The sequence below is a fragment of the Zea mays genome, chromosome 4 (genome assembly GCF_902167145.1).
Source record: "Zea mays cultivar B73 chromosome 4, Zm-B73-REFERENCE-NAM-5.0, whole genome shotgun sequence".
Taxonomy (NCBI): Eukaryota; Viridiplantae; Streptophyta; class Magnoliopsida; order Poales; family Poaceae; genus Zea; species Zea mays.
The window spans coordinates 221,215,486-221,231,189 of NC_050099.1; the positions used below are offsets into that span (position 1 = coordinate 221,215,486).

The 15,704-nt window shown below is 44.4% G+C and overlaps 1 protein-coding gene across 2 annotated transcripts; it reads left to right on the top strand.

The window, feature by feature from the left end:
* The first annotated feature begins 6,894 nt into the window (after positions 1-6,894).
* On the top strand, positions 6,895-9,590 carry LOC100283878 (uncharacterized). Of its 2 annotated transcripts, none has more exons than NM_001412596.1 (5): positions 6,895-7,199; positions 7,714-7,788; positions 7,878-8,271; positions 8,356-8,969; positions 9,086-9,590. In NM_001412596.1, exons 2-5 carry the CDS (start codon positions 7,729-7,731, stop codon positions 9,149-9,151), a joined length of 1,134 nt encoding a protein of 377 aa, NP_001399525.1. In that variant the 5' UTR covers positions 6,895-7,199; positions 7,714-7,728; the 3' UTR covers positions 9,152-9,590. The 2 variants fall into 2 exon arrangements, with proteins under 2 accessions (NP_001399525.1, NP_001150248.1); NM_001156776.2 differs by having other exon boundaries at positions 6,895-7,122.
* Positions 9,591-15,704: the final 6,114 nt, after the last annotated feature.

Below are 15,704 nucleotides of genomic sequence, written 5' to 3' on the forward strand. Positions count from 1 at the left end.
TTGCTAGGATTGAAGAATTGAACATTTCTCTTACTAGTCTTAGAATTGAGAATGAAAAATTGCTTGCTAAGGCTAAGGATTTTGATGTTTGCAATACTACCATTTCCGACCTTAGAACTAAGAATGATATCTTGCATGCTAAGGTTGTAGAATTAAAATCTTGCAAACCCTCTACATCTACCATTGAGCATGTTTCCATTTGTACTAGATGTAGAGATGTTGATATTAATGCTATTCATGATCACATAGCTTTAATTAAAAAACAAAATGATCATATAGCAATATTAGATGCTAAAATTGCCGAACATAACTTAGAGAATGAAAAATTTAAATTTGCTAGAAGCATGCTTTATAATGGGAGACGCCCTGGCATCAAGGATGGCATTGGCTTCCAAAAGGGAGACAATGTCAAACTTAATGCCCCTCCTAAGAACTTGTCTAACTTCGTTAAGGGCAAAGCTCCCATGCCTCAGGATAACGAGGGTTACATTTTATACCCTGCCGGCTATCCTGAGAGCAAAATTAGGAAGATTCATTCTAGGAAGTCTCACTCTGGCCCTAATCATGCTTTTATGTATAAGGGTGAGACATCTAGTTCTAGGCAACCAACCCATGCCAAGTTGCCTAAGAATAAAATTCCTAATGCATCAAATGATCATGCCATTTCATTTAAAACTTTTGATGCATCTTATGTGCTTACTAGCAAATCCGGCAAGGTAGTTGCCAAATTTGTTGGGGGCAAACACAAGGGCTCCAAGACTTGTGTTTGGGTACCCAAAGTTCTTGTTTCTAATGCCAAAGGACCCAAGACCGTTTGGGTACCTAAAGTCAAGAACTAAAATTGTTTTGTAGGTTTATGCATCCGGGGGCTCAAGTTGGATACTCGATAGCGGGTGCACAAACCACATGACAGGGGAGAAAAGGATGTTCTCCTCATATGAGAAAAACCAAGATCCCCAACGAGCTATCACATTCGGGGATGGAAATCAAGGTTTGGTCAAAGGTCTTGGTAAAATTGCTATATCTCCTGACCATTCCATTTCCAATGTTTTTCTTGTAGATTCCTTAGATTACAACTTGCTTTCCGTTTCTCAATTATGTCAAATGGGCTACAACTGTCTATTCACTGATGTTGGTGTCACTGTCTTTAGAAGAAGTGATGATTCAATAGCATTTAAGGGAGTGTTAGAGGGTCAGCTATACTTGGTAGATTTTGATAGAGCTGAACTCAACACTTGCTTAATTGCTAAGACTAACATGGGTTGGCTCTGGCACCGCCGACTAGCCCATGTTGGGATGAAGAATCTTCATAAGCTTCTAAAGGGAGAGCACATTTTAGGATTAACAAATGTTCATTTTGAGAAAGACAGGATTTGTAGCGCATGCCAGGCGGGAAAGCAAGTTGGAGTCCATCATCCACACAAGAACATCATGACGACCGACAGGCCGCTTGAGCTACTCCACATGGATCTATTCGGCCCGATTGCTTACATAAGCATCGGCGGGAGTAAGTATTGTCTTGTTATTGTGGATGATTATTCTCGCTTCACTTGGGTATTCTTTTTGCAGGAAAAATCTCAAACCCAAGAGACCTTAAAGGGATTCTTGAGACGGGCTCAAAATGAGTTCGGCTTGAGGATCAAGAAAATTAGAAGCGACAACGGGACGGAGTTCAAGAACTCTCAAATTGAAGGCTTCCTTAAGGAGGAGGGCATCAAGCATGAGTTCTCTTCTCCCTACACTCCACAACAAAATGGTGTAGTGGAGAGGAAGAATCGAACTCTATTGGACATGGCAAGAACCATGCTTGATGAGTACAAGACACCGGACCGGTTTTGGGCCGAAGCGGTCAACACCGCCTGCTACGCCATCAACCGGTTATATCTTCACCGAATCCTCAAGAAGACATCATATGAACTCCTAACCGGTAAAAAGCCCAACATTTCATATTTTAGAGTTTTTGGTAGCAAATGCTTCATTCTTATTAAAAGAGGTAGAAAATCTAAATTTGCTCCTAAAACTGTAGAAGGTTTTTTACTTGGTTATGACTCAAACACAAGGGCATATAGGGTCTTTAACAAGTCCACTGGACTAGTCGAAGTCTCTTGTGACGTTGTGTTTGATGAAACTAACGGCTCTCAAGTAGAGCAAGTTGATCTTGATGAGATAGGTGAAGAACAGGCTCCATGCATCGCGCTAAGGAACATGTCCATCGGGGATGTGTGTCCTAAGGAATCCGAAGAGCCTCCAAGTACACAAGATCAACCATCCTCCTCCATGCAAGCATCTCCACCAACTCAAAATGAGGATGAGGCTCAAAATGATGAAGAGCAAAATCAAGAAGACGAGCCACCTCAAGATGATAGCAATGATCAAGGGGGAGATACAAATGATCAAGAAAAGGAGGATGAGGAAGAACCAAGACCGCCACACCCAAGAGTCCACCAAGCAATCCAACGAGATCACCCCGTCGACACCATCCTCGGCGACATTCATAAGGGGGTAACTACTCGATCTCGGGTTGCACATTTTTGTGAACATTACTCGTTTGTTTCCTCTATTGAGCCACACAGGGTAGAGGAAGCTCTCCAAGATTCGGATTGGGTGGTGGCGATGCAAGAGGAGCTCAACAATTTCACGAGGAATGAGGTCTGGCATTTAGTTCCACGTCCTAACCAAAATGTTGTAGGAACCAAATGGGTCTTCCGCAACAAGCAAGATGAGCATGGTGTGGTGACAAGGAACAAAGCTCGACTCGTAGCCAAAGGGTATTCACAAGTCGAAGGTTTGGATTTCGGTGAAACCTATGCACCCGTAGCTAGGCTTGAGTCAATTCGCATATTATTAGCCTATGCTACTTACCATGGCTTCAAGCTTTATCAAATGGACGTGAAGAGTGCCTTCCTCAATGGACCAATCAAGGAAGAGGTCTATGTTGAGCAACCTCCCGGCTTTGAAGACAGTGAGTATCCTAATCATGTCTATAGGCTCTCTAAGGCGCTTTATGGGCTCAAGCAAGCCCCAAGAGCATGGTATGAATGCCTTAGAGATTTCCTTATTGCAAATGGCTTCAAAGTCGGCAAGGCCGATCCTACACTCTTTACTAAAACTCTTGAAAATGACTTGTTTGTATGCCAAATTTATGTTGATGATATTATATTTGGGTCTACTAACGAGTCTACATGTGAAGAGTTTAGTAGGATCATGACACAGAAATTCGAGATGTCAATGATGGGGGAGTTGAAGTATTTTCTAGGATTCCAAGTCAAGCAACTCCAAGAGGGCACCTTCATTAGCCAAACGAAGTACACTCAAGACATTCTTGCTAAGTTTGGGATGAAGGATGCCAAACCCATCAAGACACCCATGGGAACTAATGGGCATCTCGACCTCGACACGGGAGGTAAGTCCGTGGATCAAAAGGTATACCGGTCGATGATTGGTTCATTGCTTTATTTATGTGCATCTCGACCGGACATTATGCTTTCCGTTTGCATGTGTGCAAGATTCCAATCCGACCCTAAGGAATCACACCTTACGGCCGTAAAACGAATTTTGAGATATTTGGCTTATACACCTAAGTTTGGGCTTTGGTACCCTCGGGGATCCACTTTTGATTTGATTGGTTATTCGGATGCCGATTGGGCGGGGTGCAAAATTAATAGGAAGAGCACATCAGGGACTTGCCAGTTCTTGGGAAGATCCTTGGTGTCTTGGGCTTCAAAGAAGCAAAATTCGGTCGCTCTTTCCACCGCCGAAGCCAAGTACATTGCCGCAGGACATTGTTGCGCGCAATTGCTTTGGATGAGGCAAACCCTGCGGGACTACGGTTACAAATTAACCAAAGTCCCTTTGCTATGTGATAATGAGAGTGCAATTAAAATGGCCGACAATCCCGTCGAGCATAGCCGCACTAAGCACATAGCCATTCGGTATCATTTTCTTAGGGATCACCAACAAAAGGGGGATATCGAGATTTCTTACATTAATACTAAAGATCAATTAGCCGATATCTTTACCAAGCCACTTGATGAACAATCTTTTACCAGACTTAGGCATGAGCTCAATATTCTTGATTCTAGAAATTTCTTTTGCTAGCTTGCACACATAGCTCATTTAAATACCTTTGATCATATCTCTTTTATATGCTATGACTAATGTGTTTTCAAGTCGATTTCAAACCAAGTCATAGGTATATTGAAAGGGAATTGGAGTCTTCGGCGAAGACAAAGGCTTCCACTCCGTAACTCATGCTTCGCCATCACTCCGAGCAACTCTCTCGTCTTTGGGGGAGAAATGAGCATCAAAGAAAAGGACTTCATCCTTGGAGGAGAAAGTAAAAGCTCAAAAGCAAAAGGACCGGACTTCATCTTTGGTATAATCTTAACTCGTTACTTATGACCAAAGGGGAAGAAAATACTTAAGAGGGCTCTAATGATTCCGTTTTTGGCGATTCATGCCAAAAAGGGGGAGAAATGAGCCCAAAGCAAAAGGACCGCACCACCACCACCAAATTTAAACACTTAGTGCTTTCCAAAAGTCTTTATCATTTGGTATCCTATTGTGTTCAAAAGGGGGAGAAAGTAGTATTTCAAAAATGGTATATCAAAACCCTCTTGAACACTAAGAGGTGGATCTCTTTTAGGGGGAGTTTTGTTTAGTCAAAGGAAAAGCATTTGAAATAGGGGGAGACAATTTCAAATCTTAAAAATGCTTTGCAAACTCTTATTCATGTACCTTTGACTATTTGCAAAAGATCTTTGAAATGGATTTACAAAAAGAAGTTGCAAAAACAAAACATGTGGTGCAAACGTGGTCCAAAATGTTATATAAGAAAGAAACATTCCTTGCATATCTTGTAAGTAGTTATATTGGCTTAATTCCAAGTAACCTTTTCACTTACCTTTTACAAACTAGTTCAATTATGCACTTCTTTATTTGCTTTGGTTTGTGTTGGCATCAATCACCAAAAAGGGGGAGATTGAAAGGGAATTAGGCTTTCACCTAGTTCCTAAATAATTTTGGTGGTTGAATTGCCCAACACAAATATTGGACTGACTAGTTTGCTCTAGTGTATAAGTTATACAGGTGCAAAAGGTTCACATCTAGCCAATAAAAAGACCAAGTGTTGGATTCAACAAAGGAGCAATAAGGCAACCGAGGGCACCTCTGGCTGGAGGCACCGGACTGTCCGGTGTGCACCGGACAGTGTCCGGTGCGCCCGTAGACTTCGTTTTCTACCCTTCGCCAGAGGACTTCGACTTCAACCCTTCGCCCTCGGGAATTCGCGGAGGCCGGCGCACTATAATTCACCGGACTGTCCGGTGTGCACCGGACATGTCCGGTGCGCCAACGAACCGCGGCCTCCGGAACTCGTCAGCCTCGGGTTCGCGCGGCAGCCGCTCCGCTAAAATTCACCGGACTGTCCGGTGTGCACCGGACTGTCCGGTGAACCACGGAGCAACGGCTACTTCCGCGCCAATGGTCACCTGCAAGCGCATTTAATGCGCGCTCTGCGCGCGCAGTCGGCAGGCGCGCCCATACCGTTGCACCGGACAATGAACAGTTCATGTCCGGTGTACACCGGACATCCAGGCGGGTCCACATGTCAGAGCTCCAACGGTCAGAATCCAACGGCAACGATGACGTGGCAGGGGGCACCGGACTGTCCGGTGTGCACCGGACTGTCCGGTGCGCCATCGAACAGAGAGCTCCCAGCAACGGCCACATTTGGTGGTTGGGGCTATAAATACCCCAACCACCCCACATTCATTGCCATCCAAGTTTTCCACTTCTCAACCACTTACAAGAGCTAGGCATTCAATTCTAGACACATTCAAAGAGATCAAATCCTCTCCAATTCCACACAAAACCCTAGTGACTAGAGAGAGTGATTTGCCGTGTTCATTTGAGCTCTTGCGCTTGGATTGCTTCTTTTCTTTCTCACTTGTTCTTGAGATCACAACTCCATTGTAATCAAGGCAAGAGGCACCAATTGTGTGGTGGCCCTTGCGGGGAAGTTTTGATCCCGGCTTTGATTAGAGAAGAGAAGCTCACTCGGTCCGCGGGACCGTTTGAGAGAGGGAAGGGTTGAAAGAGACCCGGCCTTTGTGGCCTCCTCAACGGGGAGTAGGTTTGTAAGAACCGAACCTCGGTAAAACAAATCTCCGTGTCTCATTTGCTTATTCGCTTGGGATTTGTTTTGCGCCCTCTCTTGCGGACTCATTTATTATTACTAACGCTAACCCCGGCTTGTAGTTGTGTTTATATTTGTAAATTTCAGTTTCGCCCTATTCACCCCCCCTCTAGGCGACTATCAGGTATGCGCAGGGTGGGGCGAAGGCGTGGTCGAGCAGAGCACGCGGAACCTTCCATCCGCGGTCCAGGCAGAACCGTGCACCAGAATAAACTGTGGACGCCTACACTCTGCTCTTAAGGAGTAGTAGAGATAAAAACATCCCTAACATATCGCCGTTGATTCTTAGGAATAAATGGACGTGAATGAAATCATTAAAGAAATAGATATCAGTATGATTGCTTTCAATATAGGCTGATGGAGCCTATGAATGATCTATAACTATGTGATTGGATGTCTTAACTTGCGTAGCCAAGCTCGTATGAGCCTCTTTTACTGGGTACCACTAATTTCTATATATTAGATACAGTTAAATAAGTCTAAATTACATCGGTGCGTGCGTGCCAGTACGACTAGATGTAGTGAACTAAACACAGGTTAAGCTGTGATCAATGTATGTAGAGAGTCTGACTCTTTATATGCGGACAACTAAACACACGATAAGTGTCGAGAATGATTGAGGAAATATTGGTCGTTCCACGTGATTGAGTAAGAATGAGAGGGAAATAAAAGGATTTGGTGCGTTGGTTTTGAAGGCAGGATTTGGTTAGGATGGGTGGACGTTTGAAGTGATGAGTTTTTCAAGCGTATAGATTTTCTATTTGTCCTTTTTAATTAACTTTCTCCCAGCCGGGATGCGCGTATAAAAACCGGCGAAACCCTTGGCTCTCCTCATTCGGCCTATCACAACCACTTACTCTCGTGCGCTCTCCGTGGGAGCGAGGACTCGCGGCCGGCGGCAGCGGCAGGTTCTCCTAGATCTCCGGGTAAGCGGTGAAAGAAGAGGAGGTGTTGGAGGAATTAGTTCCGAATCTTTCTCCATTACGATTTTCGTGGCGTCGAGGTTAGTCTGAAGCACGCAGTTCAACCCATTCTTGCGCACAGTAGATCAGATCCGATTTGTTACTGCGGCATTCCGATTGCTGAGCTCTGGTTGCCGATTAGTTATCAACATAAGCCGCGGCCAAGCAGTTCTTACGGGGTCACAAGAAGAAGATGAACAGTTTGTCCATCTTGCCTCGCAAGGATAACCGCCCGCTAGTGCGTTTGTATTTGTTTGATTTCTGAAATATTCGATTTGGAGTGTCATTAACTGCCCTCGTAACGTGTTTTGACTGCAGAAACTGTGCCTGTTCTGTAGATTTAGATGAATCACAGTGTTGAGACAAGATTCATCTGAATCCTTTTGTTAAATTAGAAAATAGAGATGATCCAAGGTCCTGTCTCAGTGGATAGTGGTGTAGTGTGTTTTTGCCCTGTTTCCTTTGCTGAAAATGCAGCTAATACCAAACTTGCTGTTTCCTATTGAGATAGATATTCTGTTACTTATCCTTTGTCTCCTCGTGTTTTTGTTCCAGCATCATCAGTAACAAATGGCTGACGGTGAGGACATTCAGCCCCTTGTTTGTGACAATGGAACTGGCATGGTCAAGGTTTGTAGTTCTTGTTCATGCTGGTACTTCATATTCTGCAACCTTTTTCTGCTAATTTAATCACACGTTTTCTTACAAACTATTGGCAGGCTGGTTTTGCTGGTGACGATGCGCCAAGGGCTGTTTTCCCAAGCATTGTCGGACGCCCCCGTCACACTGGTGTGATGGTTGGCATGGGGCAGAAGGATGCGTATGTTGGTGACGAGGCCCAGTCCAAGAGGGGTATCCTGACTTTGAAGTACCCCATCGAACATGGTATTGTTAGCAATTGGGATGACATGGAGAAGATCTGGCACCACACCTTCTATAATGAACTCCGTGTGGCGCCTGAAGAGCACCCTGTGCTGCTGACGGAAGCCCCACTCAACCCCAAAGCTAACAGGGAGAAGATGACCCAAATCATGTTTGAGACCTTCAATGTTCCTGCCATGTATGTCGCCATCCAGGCTGTGCTTTCCCTGTACGCCAGTGGGCGTACAACTGGTAATGATTCTTTAACATGGTGACCAAATTTCATTAGGACTTCCCAAATTTTTCCATCTCAATTATGGATTGCTGTTCCTTCAGGTATTGTGTTGGACTCTGGTGATGGTGTCAGCCACACCGTGCCAATCTACGAAGGTTATGCCCTTCCTCATGCCATCCTGCGTCTTGACCTTGCTGGGCGTGACCTGACTGACAGCCTGATGAAGATCCTCACCGAGAGAGGTTACTCCTTCACCACCACGGCCGAACGGGAAATCGTACGGGACATCAAGGAAAAGCTTGCATACGTGGCTCTTGACTATGATCAGGAGCTGGAGAACGCCAAGAGCAGCTCATCTGTGGAGAAGAGCTACGAGCTGCCTGATGGCCAGGTGATCACCATTGGGGCGGAGAGGTTCCGATGCCCCGAGGTCCTCTTCCAGCCTTCCTTCATTGGTATGGAAGCTCCTGGCATCCATGAGACCACCTACAACTCCATCATGAAATGCGACGTGGATATCAGGAAGGACTTGTATGGTAACATTGTTCTCAGTGGTGGCACAACCATGTTCCCTGGCATCGCTGACCGTATGAGCAAGGAGATCACCGCCCTTGCCCCGAGCAGCATGAAAATCAAGGTGGTGGCTCCACCCGAGAGGAAATACAGTGTCTGGATAGGAGGGTCCATCCTTGCCTCCCTGAGCACCTTCCAACAGGTTAAAACCTTATAACACTTGTTATTTTCCAGTTGCTATGGCAAATATTCCAACCTTTCGGTAGTTCCAGTAAGCTCTTGGTTCTAAAAACATGCTCTCGTATTTATATGCTACAGATGTGGATCTCAAAGGCTGAGTACGATGAGTCAGGACCAGCGATTGTTCACCGGAAGTGCTTCTAAGCTCAAGGGCCCCCTTCGTCCCCATTCTATGTATTCCTTTCCTTGAGTGCTTTTCTTATAAGCTACTATGTTTGAGATTGCCGGCCTTTGAGCAGGCAATGTTGTTGGATCTGTATCTTGTGGATCACTACAATGCATGCGTTGCTCCATCTTCTTTTCATGCCAAGTTTGCTGTCATACTTGCTAGTGGGGAAAACAACAATGACAACAGTGGTGAGAACAGCAACCACAAAAAAAGAGAGGATGGAAATTATTGAAGTTCCTAGGATCGTATTGTAACTGTACTTGTGCGAGTAACATTATTGGTTCTCTTTGTATATCCATCTCTGAGACATGCAATTCTTTTTGATTGGTTTGCTACTTCTGTGAATGATTTCTGGGCACTAGTGGAGCTTTTGAATGGCAACTTCCCAGGGACTACCTTTGTGAGTCCCCACTGAATTTCATGTGCTGCTGCCTGCTAAAGTTGCTCCCATGTTACTGTGAAAAAGGTACCGCGTGGAGTGCATGAATTCTGGAACATGGGTTGCCGGTTGCCCAGTCCGAATGTCTGCGCCGAACATGGGCGGCTGCTGCTGCTGCTGCTCTGGCTGGACGGAGACGGACCAGACCATTTGCTCTTTCCAGCTTTCTTTCAGTACCCACGGAGTGATTATTTATGCTCCAAATGATGTCTTCTAATTGTGGCTTTTGGTTACACATGGTATGATATGAGCATTTGCAGCTGCCCTGCAGACGTACAGCTTGTTCGCTGCGGCTTGCTGCGGCTGCAATCCGGCTGCGGCTGCGGCTTCTACAGTATTTTTCTCTCTATGGATTGCAGCTGCAGCAATCCAAACAGCTGCAACAGTGTCGGCTTGTAGCCAGCCGAACACGCCCGTAGATTATGAGTGATCGCGCGCTGATAACAAAAAGGTGAATTTACCTGACGATGAGTAATATAATACCCAAAATCTATAAATAAAAAAATAGAGTTATGCATAATGTGGATATATGTATATTTTTGTGCCTTCTTTTTTTTCATGTTTTCATCATAATTAAAGTGGCCAACATAGCTAAATAAACTATATATAAAATAAATTTGTGCATACATGTTGGACCCTTTGATTGGTGCATTTAACTCTAAATTTGGAGCTGGAACACGGATTTGAATTTTGAATTTATAGATTCAAATTGAAAATAAAACAGAAATAAAATGAAGAAAAGAAATAAAAGGAAAGGAGAACTGCAGATTTGGGCCCAAACTACCTCGGCCTAGCATACCTCGTGCATGCACACCAGCCCAACGGCACCCGGCGCCGACACCTCGGTCCCGCATGTTGGTGGCTCAGCACGCGTTAGGATGTGTCGACCAGCGGGCCCTCTCCGTCAGCTGCTCAGCACAGCCCTATAGATATTCTCAACGGATCACCGCCAACCCCGTGGTCGCAACGTCCACCGCCGTGATCTACTGGCCCCAGCTGGCCTTGCCAACCGACTCCCCGCGTCTATAAGTGTGGTGAGTCCCCTTGGCCACACGTATTGCACCCCAACGCCAACAAAACCATTGCCGCTCGCTGTGGGAGAAGGGTAGGCGCCGCTGCAAGCATTACCGACTCACCGTCAGGCCAGCCTCGTGACCACGCGTGGAGAACCTTGTCGGGGTACCATCGAAGCCAATACGGTGATTGCCCATGGCTAGAGTTGTCCCGCCCAGCATGAATTGCTCGCCGGAGCGATTATCCACCGCGGACCCACCACGCCACGATTTGTCCCCATGACTGCACCACCACTAGTGAGATTTGGTACTAGCCCTTGTCTGTCCTCATATGATGCTTAGCATCGGGATTTGTAGAAGGATGAACATTCTAGTCGCTTCAATTCCTCGTCGTAGTCATGGCGCCACCGTGGTGCCGCAGACGGCGTGGTAGGGACCATACCGTGCTTCTACTCTCAGTAATAAGGCCCTGGATAGCTTCGCTAGAGTCTCAGCATTGTGAAACATCGAACCACCATGGGATTAGGGCCATGGATCCTCAGATTATCCTCTCCGGTGAAGATCGTCGACGCAGAGGGGTAGATGCCACCGCGGTCAGATGGCGAGCGTAGGTGATGTGGCCGCGATCGTCGGATCTGATAGGTGCGGTCCAGATTGAAATCACGAATACCTCTTCGCGTTAGTTAGTTCCGACCACTAGATTTTTGATCAACGGTTGTGATAGCGTACCACTTCGGGATGACCCCCCATCTAATCTGAGCCCTTGATTCTAGATCGGGGCGGTTGATGTGAACCCATACCCCTTTCGGTCAGCAACTTTTGCATGAGAGCCCCTGTGCTATATATAAAACAACCCGCCGTCCAGTCTAATTAAGTAGTGAAGTCATTGTGGTTTAGTCCATTTATTTATGAAACCGACCCTATAGTCTTTAGTATTTATGCCCGCCGACCAGAGACTCATGTGTTTCATAAATTCATTCCAAAAAATCATTTCTAGTATAAAAACAATTTATAAATGCTTAGAAAATCCATAACTTTCTCATTTTAACTCTGTTTCCCCATTTTTGGGAAGTAATACTCTATGAATTATGATCATACTTTATTATTACTGCTGGATTATTTACTATTTATGATAATATTATTGTGTTAACTGAATATGGAGAACCACCCGGGAAAATAGTGCTACCACAAGGGTGGATGGGACGCCCTTGGTTGAATAATTAGAAAAGCTAGTGTGAGTTAATCCTTTCCTGAAAGGGGCAAGCGGGGTAGAGGAGTGCAGGAGTAGGGAGGTCCTTGGGTTGGACTGTATTTTTAGCTTTTCGAATGAGGGATTCCTATATCGCCTTCAGCCTGGAATCCGTAGCGGGTTCTCTCCTCTAGTGGAACTTTGTAAAAGCCTCGCAGTGTACCCTCACCTACTCACCTTGGAAGTGTTTAAGGGTCCGATCAATCCGAGGCGACAAAGGTAACACGTCTTATGGGTAAAGATGCGCAACCTCTGCAGAGTGTAAAACTGGTATATCAGTCATGCTCATCGACATGGGTGGCTCAAACCCTCACATGAGTAACTTATGGAATTAAGCTTAATCTATCTTTGCATTGTACTGTGGGACTTATTATTAATTGTGATCTCTTATTTAATCGGGTTGATATACACTTATACTTAGTAATTGCTAATAAAATTTTGACCAACTTATTAAAAGCAATGCTCAGTCTTAACCATTATTTGTTGATCAGCCTTACACAATACATGAGCCCCATCGTAAGTGAGCTCATGCATATTTTTCCCCACACTTGTTGAGTGATGAACATCTGTGAGCTCACCCTTGCAATAACCGCCCCCATAGGTGAAGAGCAAGTACCATCGAAGGAGGACTAATACGACGAGGTCGACGAGATGTGTCGTTTCCCAGTCAACTGTTAGCGCCGAGGAGATATTTATCTTAGTTTGATTTATTTATTATTAGTTATTTTCTTTATGTAATAAAGTTTATGACATTCATCTCTATACACTAAGTCATTGTATGTGTTGATCTTGTTTGGCGCACATATGAGACGCACCCGGGTTTGCCCTTAAATTCGGGTGTGACAGAAGTTGTATCAAAGGAATGTTGACTGTAGGACGTAACCTAGATAGAACTGAACAAAACCCTTACCTACTTACCTTTACTCTGATTCTTTCTATACTTTCCTTTATCTTGTCTCATCTTTTGTTGCTTTACTCTAACTACTCTTATATTTTCTACTCTAAAAGATAAAAAGGATTTCACACCTTGGATTCTACATCCACGAATTTCCCAAAGAGATAGGAAACCAAAGACAAAAAATATTTTATTGTTATTTAGGCATTTGAATGTTGTTCTTATGATAACTGCTTGATTCACTTCTTTGATTGATTGAAATATTTGTTGGGTTATATCCACACTAAAACTAGTATAGTGGGTATATCCTAGCATGTACCACCAAAGATGTAGTGTAGTAATGTTAGGTAGGTGACCCTCTAATTTACTGAGCTATTGTGACCCAAAAAATTGTAACCTAAAAAGTCAAGTGTTTTGTATTTGCTCAATTGTCTTATCTACAAATCTATCTTTCCTTATGTCTCTAACCTAGATGGTCAATACCAGGAAGGGAGGAGGTGTCGATCTACCTGCACGCATTCGCCAAAGGAGGGCAGTAGCTAATCCAGAACCGGAGATGAATCCCCCAAATCCTCCTCCTGCTAGGTCGGAAGCCTTTTTCGCCACCCAAATCCAGTCGCTACAACATATGTCCTACACCATGGCCCACATGCAAGCTTAGTTCCACAATAATCAGCAACACCCACTACCACCACTGCCACCCATAGATAAGCATTGTGAGTTCATGAGTCATAAGACACCCACTTTCTCCAGCTCCCCAAATCCATTGCAAGCTGATGATTGGTTGAATTCAGTGGAGAGATGCTCAATATTGCCCAATGCACTGACAGGGAGAAGGTAATATATGCATCGGGTCGTCTTACTGGCCCGCTGCTAATTGGTGGGATTCTTACCGTGCTGCACATGGCGCTGTTGACACCATCACCTGGGCAAAATTCTCAGCCAATTTCAGAAACTATCATATTCCTGCTGGGTTGATGAAGATTAAGGAGTTCCTTTCATTTAGGCAGGGAAGCATGTCTGTGAGTGAGTACTGGGATAAATTCATCCAGTTGTCCAGATATTCTCCTGAGGAGGTTGCTGAAGATGAAAAGAAGCATGAGTTGTTCTTGGAGGAACACATTGGGCCACTCCAATACTAGCTGATGTCTCATTCATTTCCATCTTTCTAGAGACTTTTGGACAAGACCATAGCTCTTGCACACAAGCGTGTTCAGCTAGGTGAGATGAAGAGGACTATAACTCAGGGATAGGGTGACAACAATAGTCGTCCTTGTTACACTCAGCCTCAGGGTACACTATCTCGTTCAGGAGGAGAGCAACAGTCATACCAGTACCCTGTTCAGCAAACACCGCAGGCCACACCTCAGACACCACGCCCTCATCAAGATGCCCTAGCTAGCACCCAAGCGAGACCTATAGGCTAGAACATGACTACAGACAACTCATGCTTCAAGTACGGTGAAGTTGGGCACTATGCCAATATTTGTCCTAAGAGGAACACCAATACTCTAGCTCGAGGCAGTAATCCCAGCAAGCAGAATCAGACTCCAGCCAACAACTGTGGATTCAGTATTGCTAGGGTTAATCAGATCAGTGTTGAAGCTACCGCTGATGGTCCTGACATCGCCATTGGTACATTCCTTATTAGTTCTGTGCCCATATCTATATTATTTGATTATAGAGCTTCACATTCGTTCATCTTTGCCCGTTATGCTAATTCGCATGATCTACCTTGTATAATTATGCGTAAACTCATGGTAGTTATCACACCTAAGGGACCTATTGAAGCAAATTTTACATGCTTCAAAATAGACATAATCATTTTGGGAAGAAATTTTTGGTCCACACCTGTAGTACTAGAGGAAAGTGATATAGATTTGATCCTTGGTATGAAATGGTTGAAAGAGTGCAATGCAGTTATACATTGTGCTAAGGGAACGATTTAACTCACCAGTCTGGACGGAGATAGATTTGAGGTTGCAATTACCTTATCACCATCCACTAAACCTGCTATCTACCTACTAGATGGCAAATTTGTAGGTGACCACATACGAGTTGTTAGGGATTTCTCAGATGTCTTTCCAGAGGAGTTGCCTGGAATGCCACCAGATAGGGATGTGGAGTTTGTTATTGATCTCTTACATGGAACCACCCCTATTTCCAAAAGGCCCTACAAAATGTCTATGGAAGAATTAAAAGAACTTAAGAAACATTTGAAGGAGTTACAGGATTCAAGGTATATTCGCTCTAGTTCCTCGCCTTGAGGAGCGCATGTCCTGTTTGTTTACAAGGATGGTTCCCAGAGGATGTTTGTTGATTACCGGTCTCTTAATGACATCACCATTAAAAAGAAATACCCCTTACTACATATTGAAGATTTGTTTGATCAGATGAGAGGTGCCAGGGTATTCTCCAAGATTGATCTCAGGTCGGGTTATCATCAGGTGAAGATTAGGCCTTATGATATTCCCAAGATGGCTTTATCTACTCGATATGGGCTATGCGAGTTCACAGTCATGTAGTTTGGCTTGACCAATGCACTAGCTTACTTCATGAATCTGATGCATAAGGTATTCATGGAATATCTTGATAAGTTTATTGTAGTATTCATCGCCGACATTCTGATTTATTCCAAGGATGATGGAGAACATGAGCAACATTTGTGGCTAGTATTGCAGAAATTGGCAGATGACCAGCTCTATGCCAAATATAGTGAATCTGAGTTCTGGTTTGATGAAATACCTTTTCTTAGGCATATTATCTGTCAGACCTTGTTTTGGAAGGTAAATCGAATGCGAACCATGTACATGCCAGGATCAGAAATTCACGTACACAACGATTACATAGTTGGGCATCATCACACACTGCTCAAAATAATAGCAGAAAATAGTACTTTATGTCCAAGACATCCACAGAGTCATTAACTTAA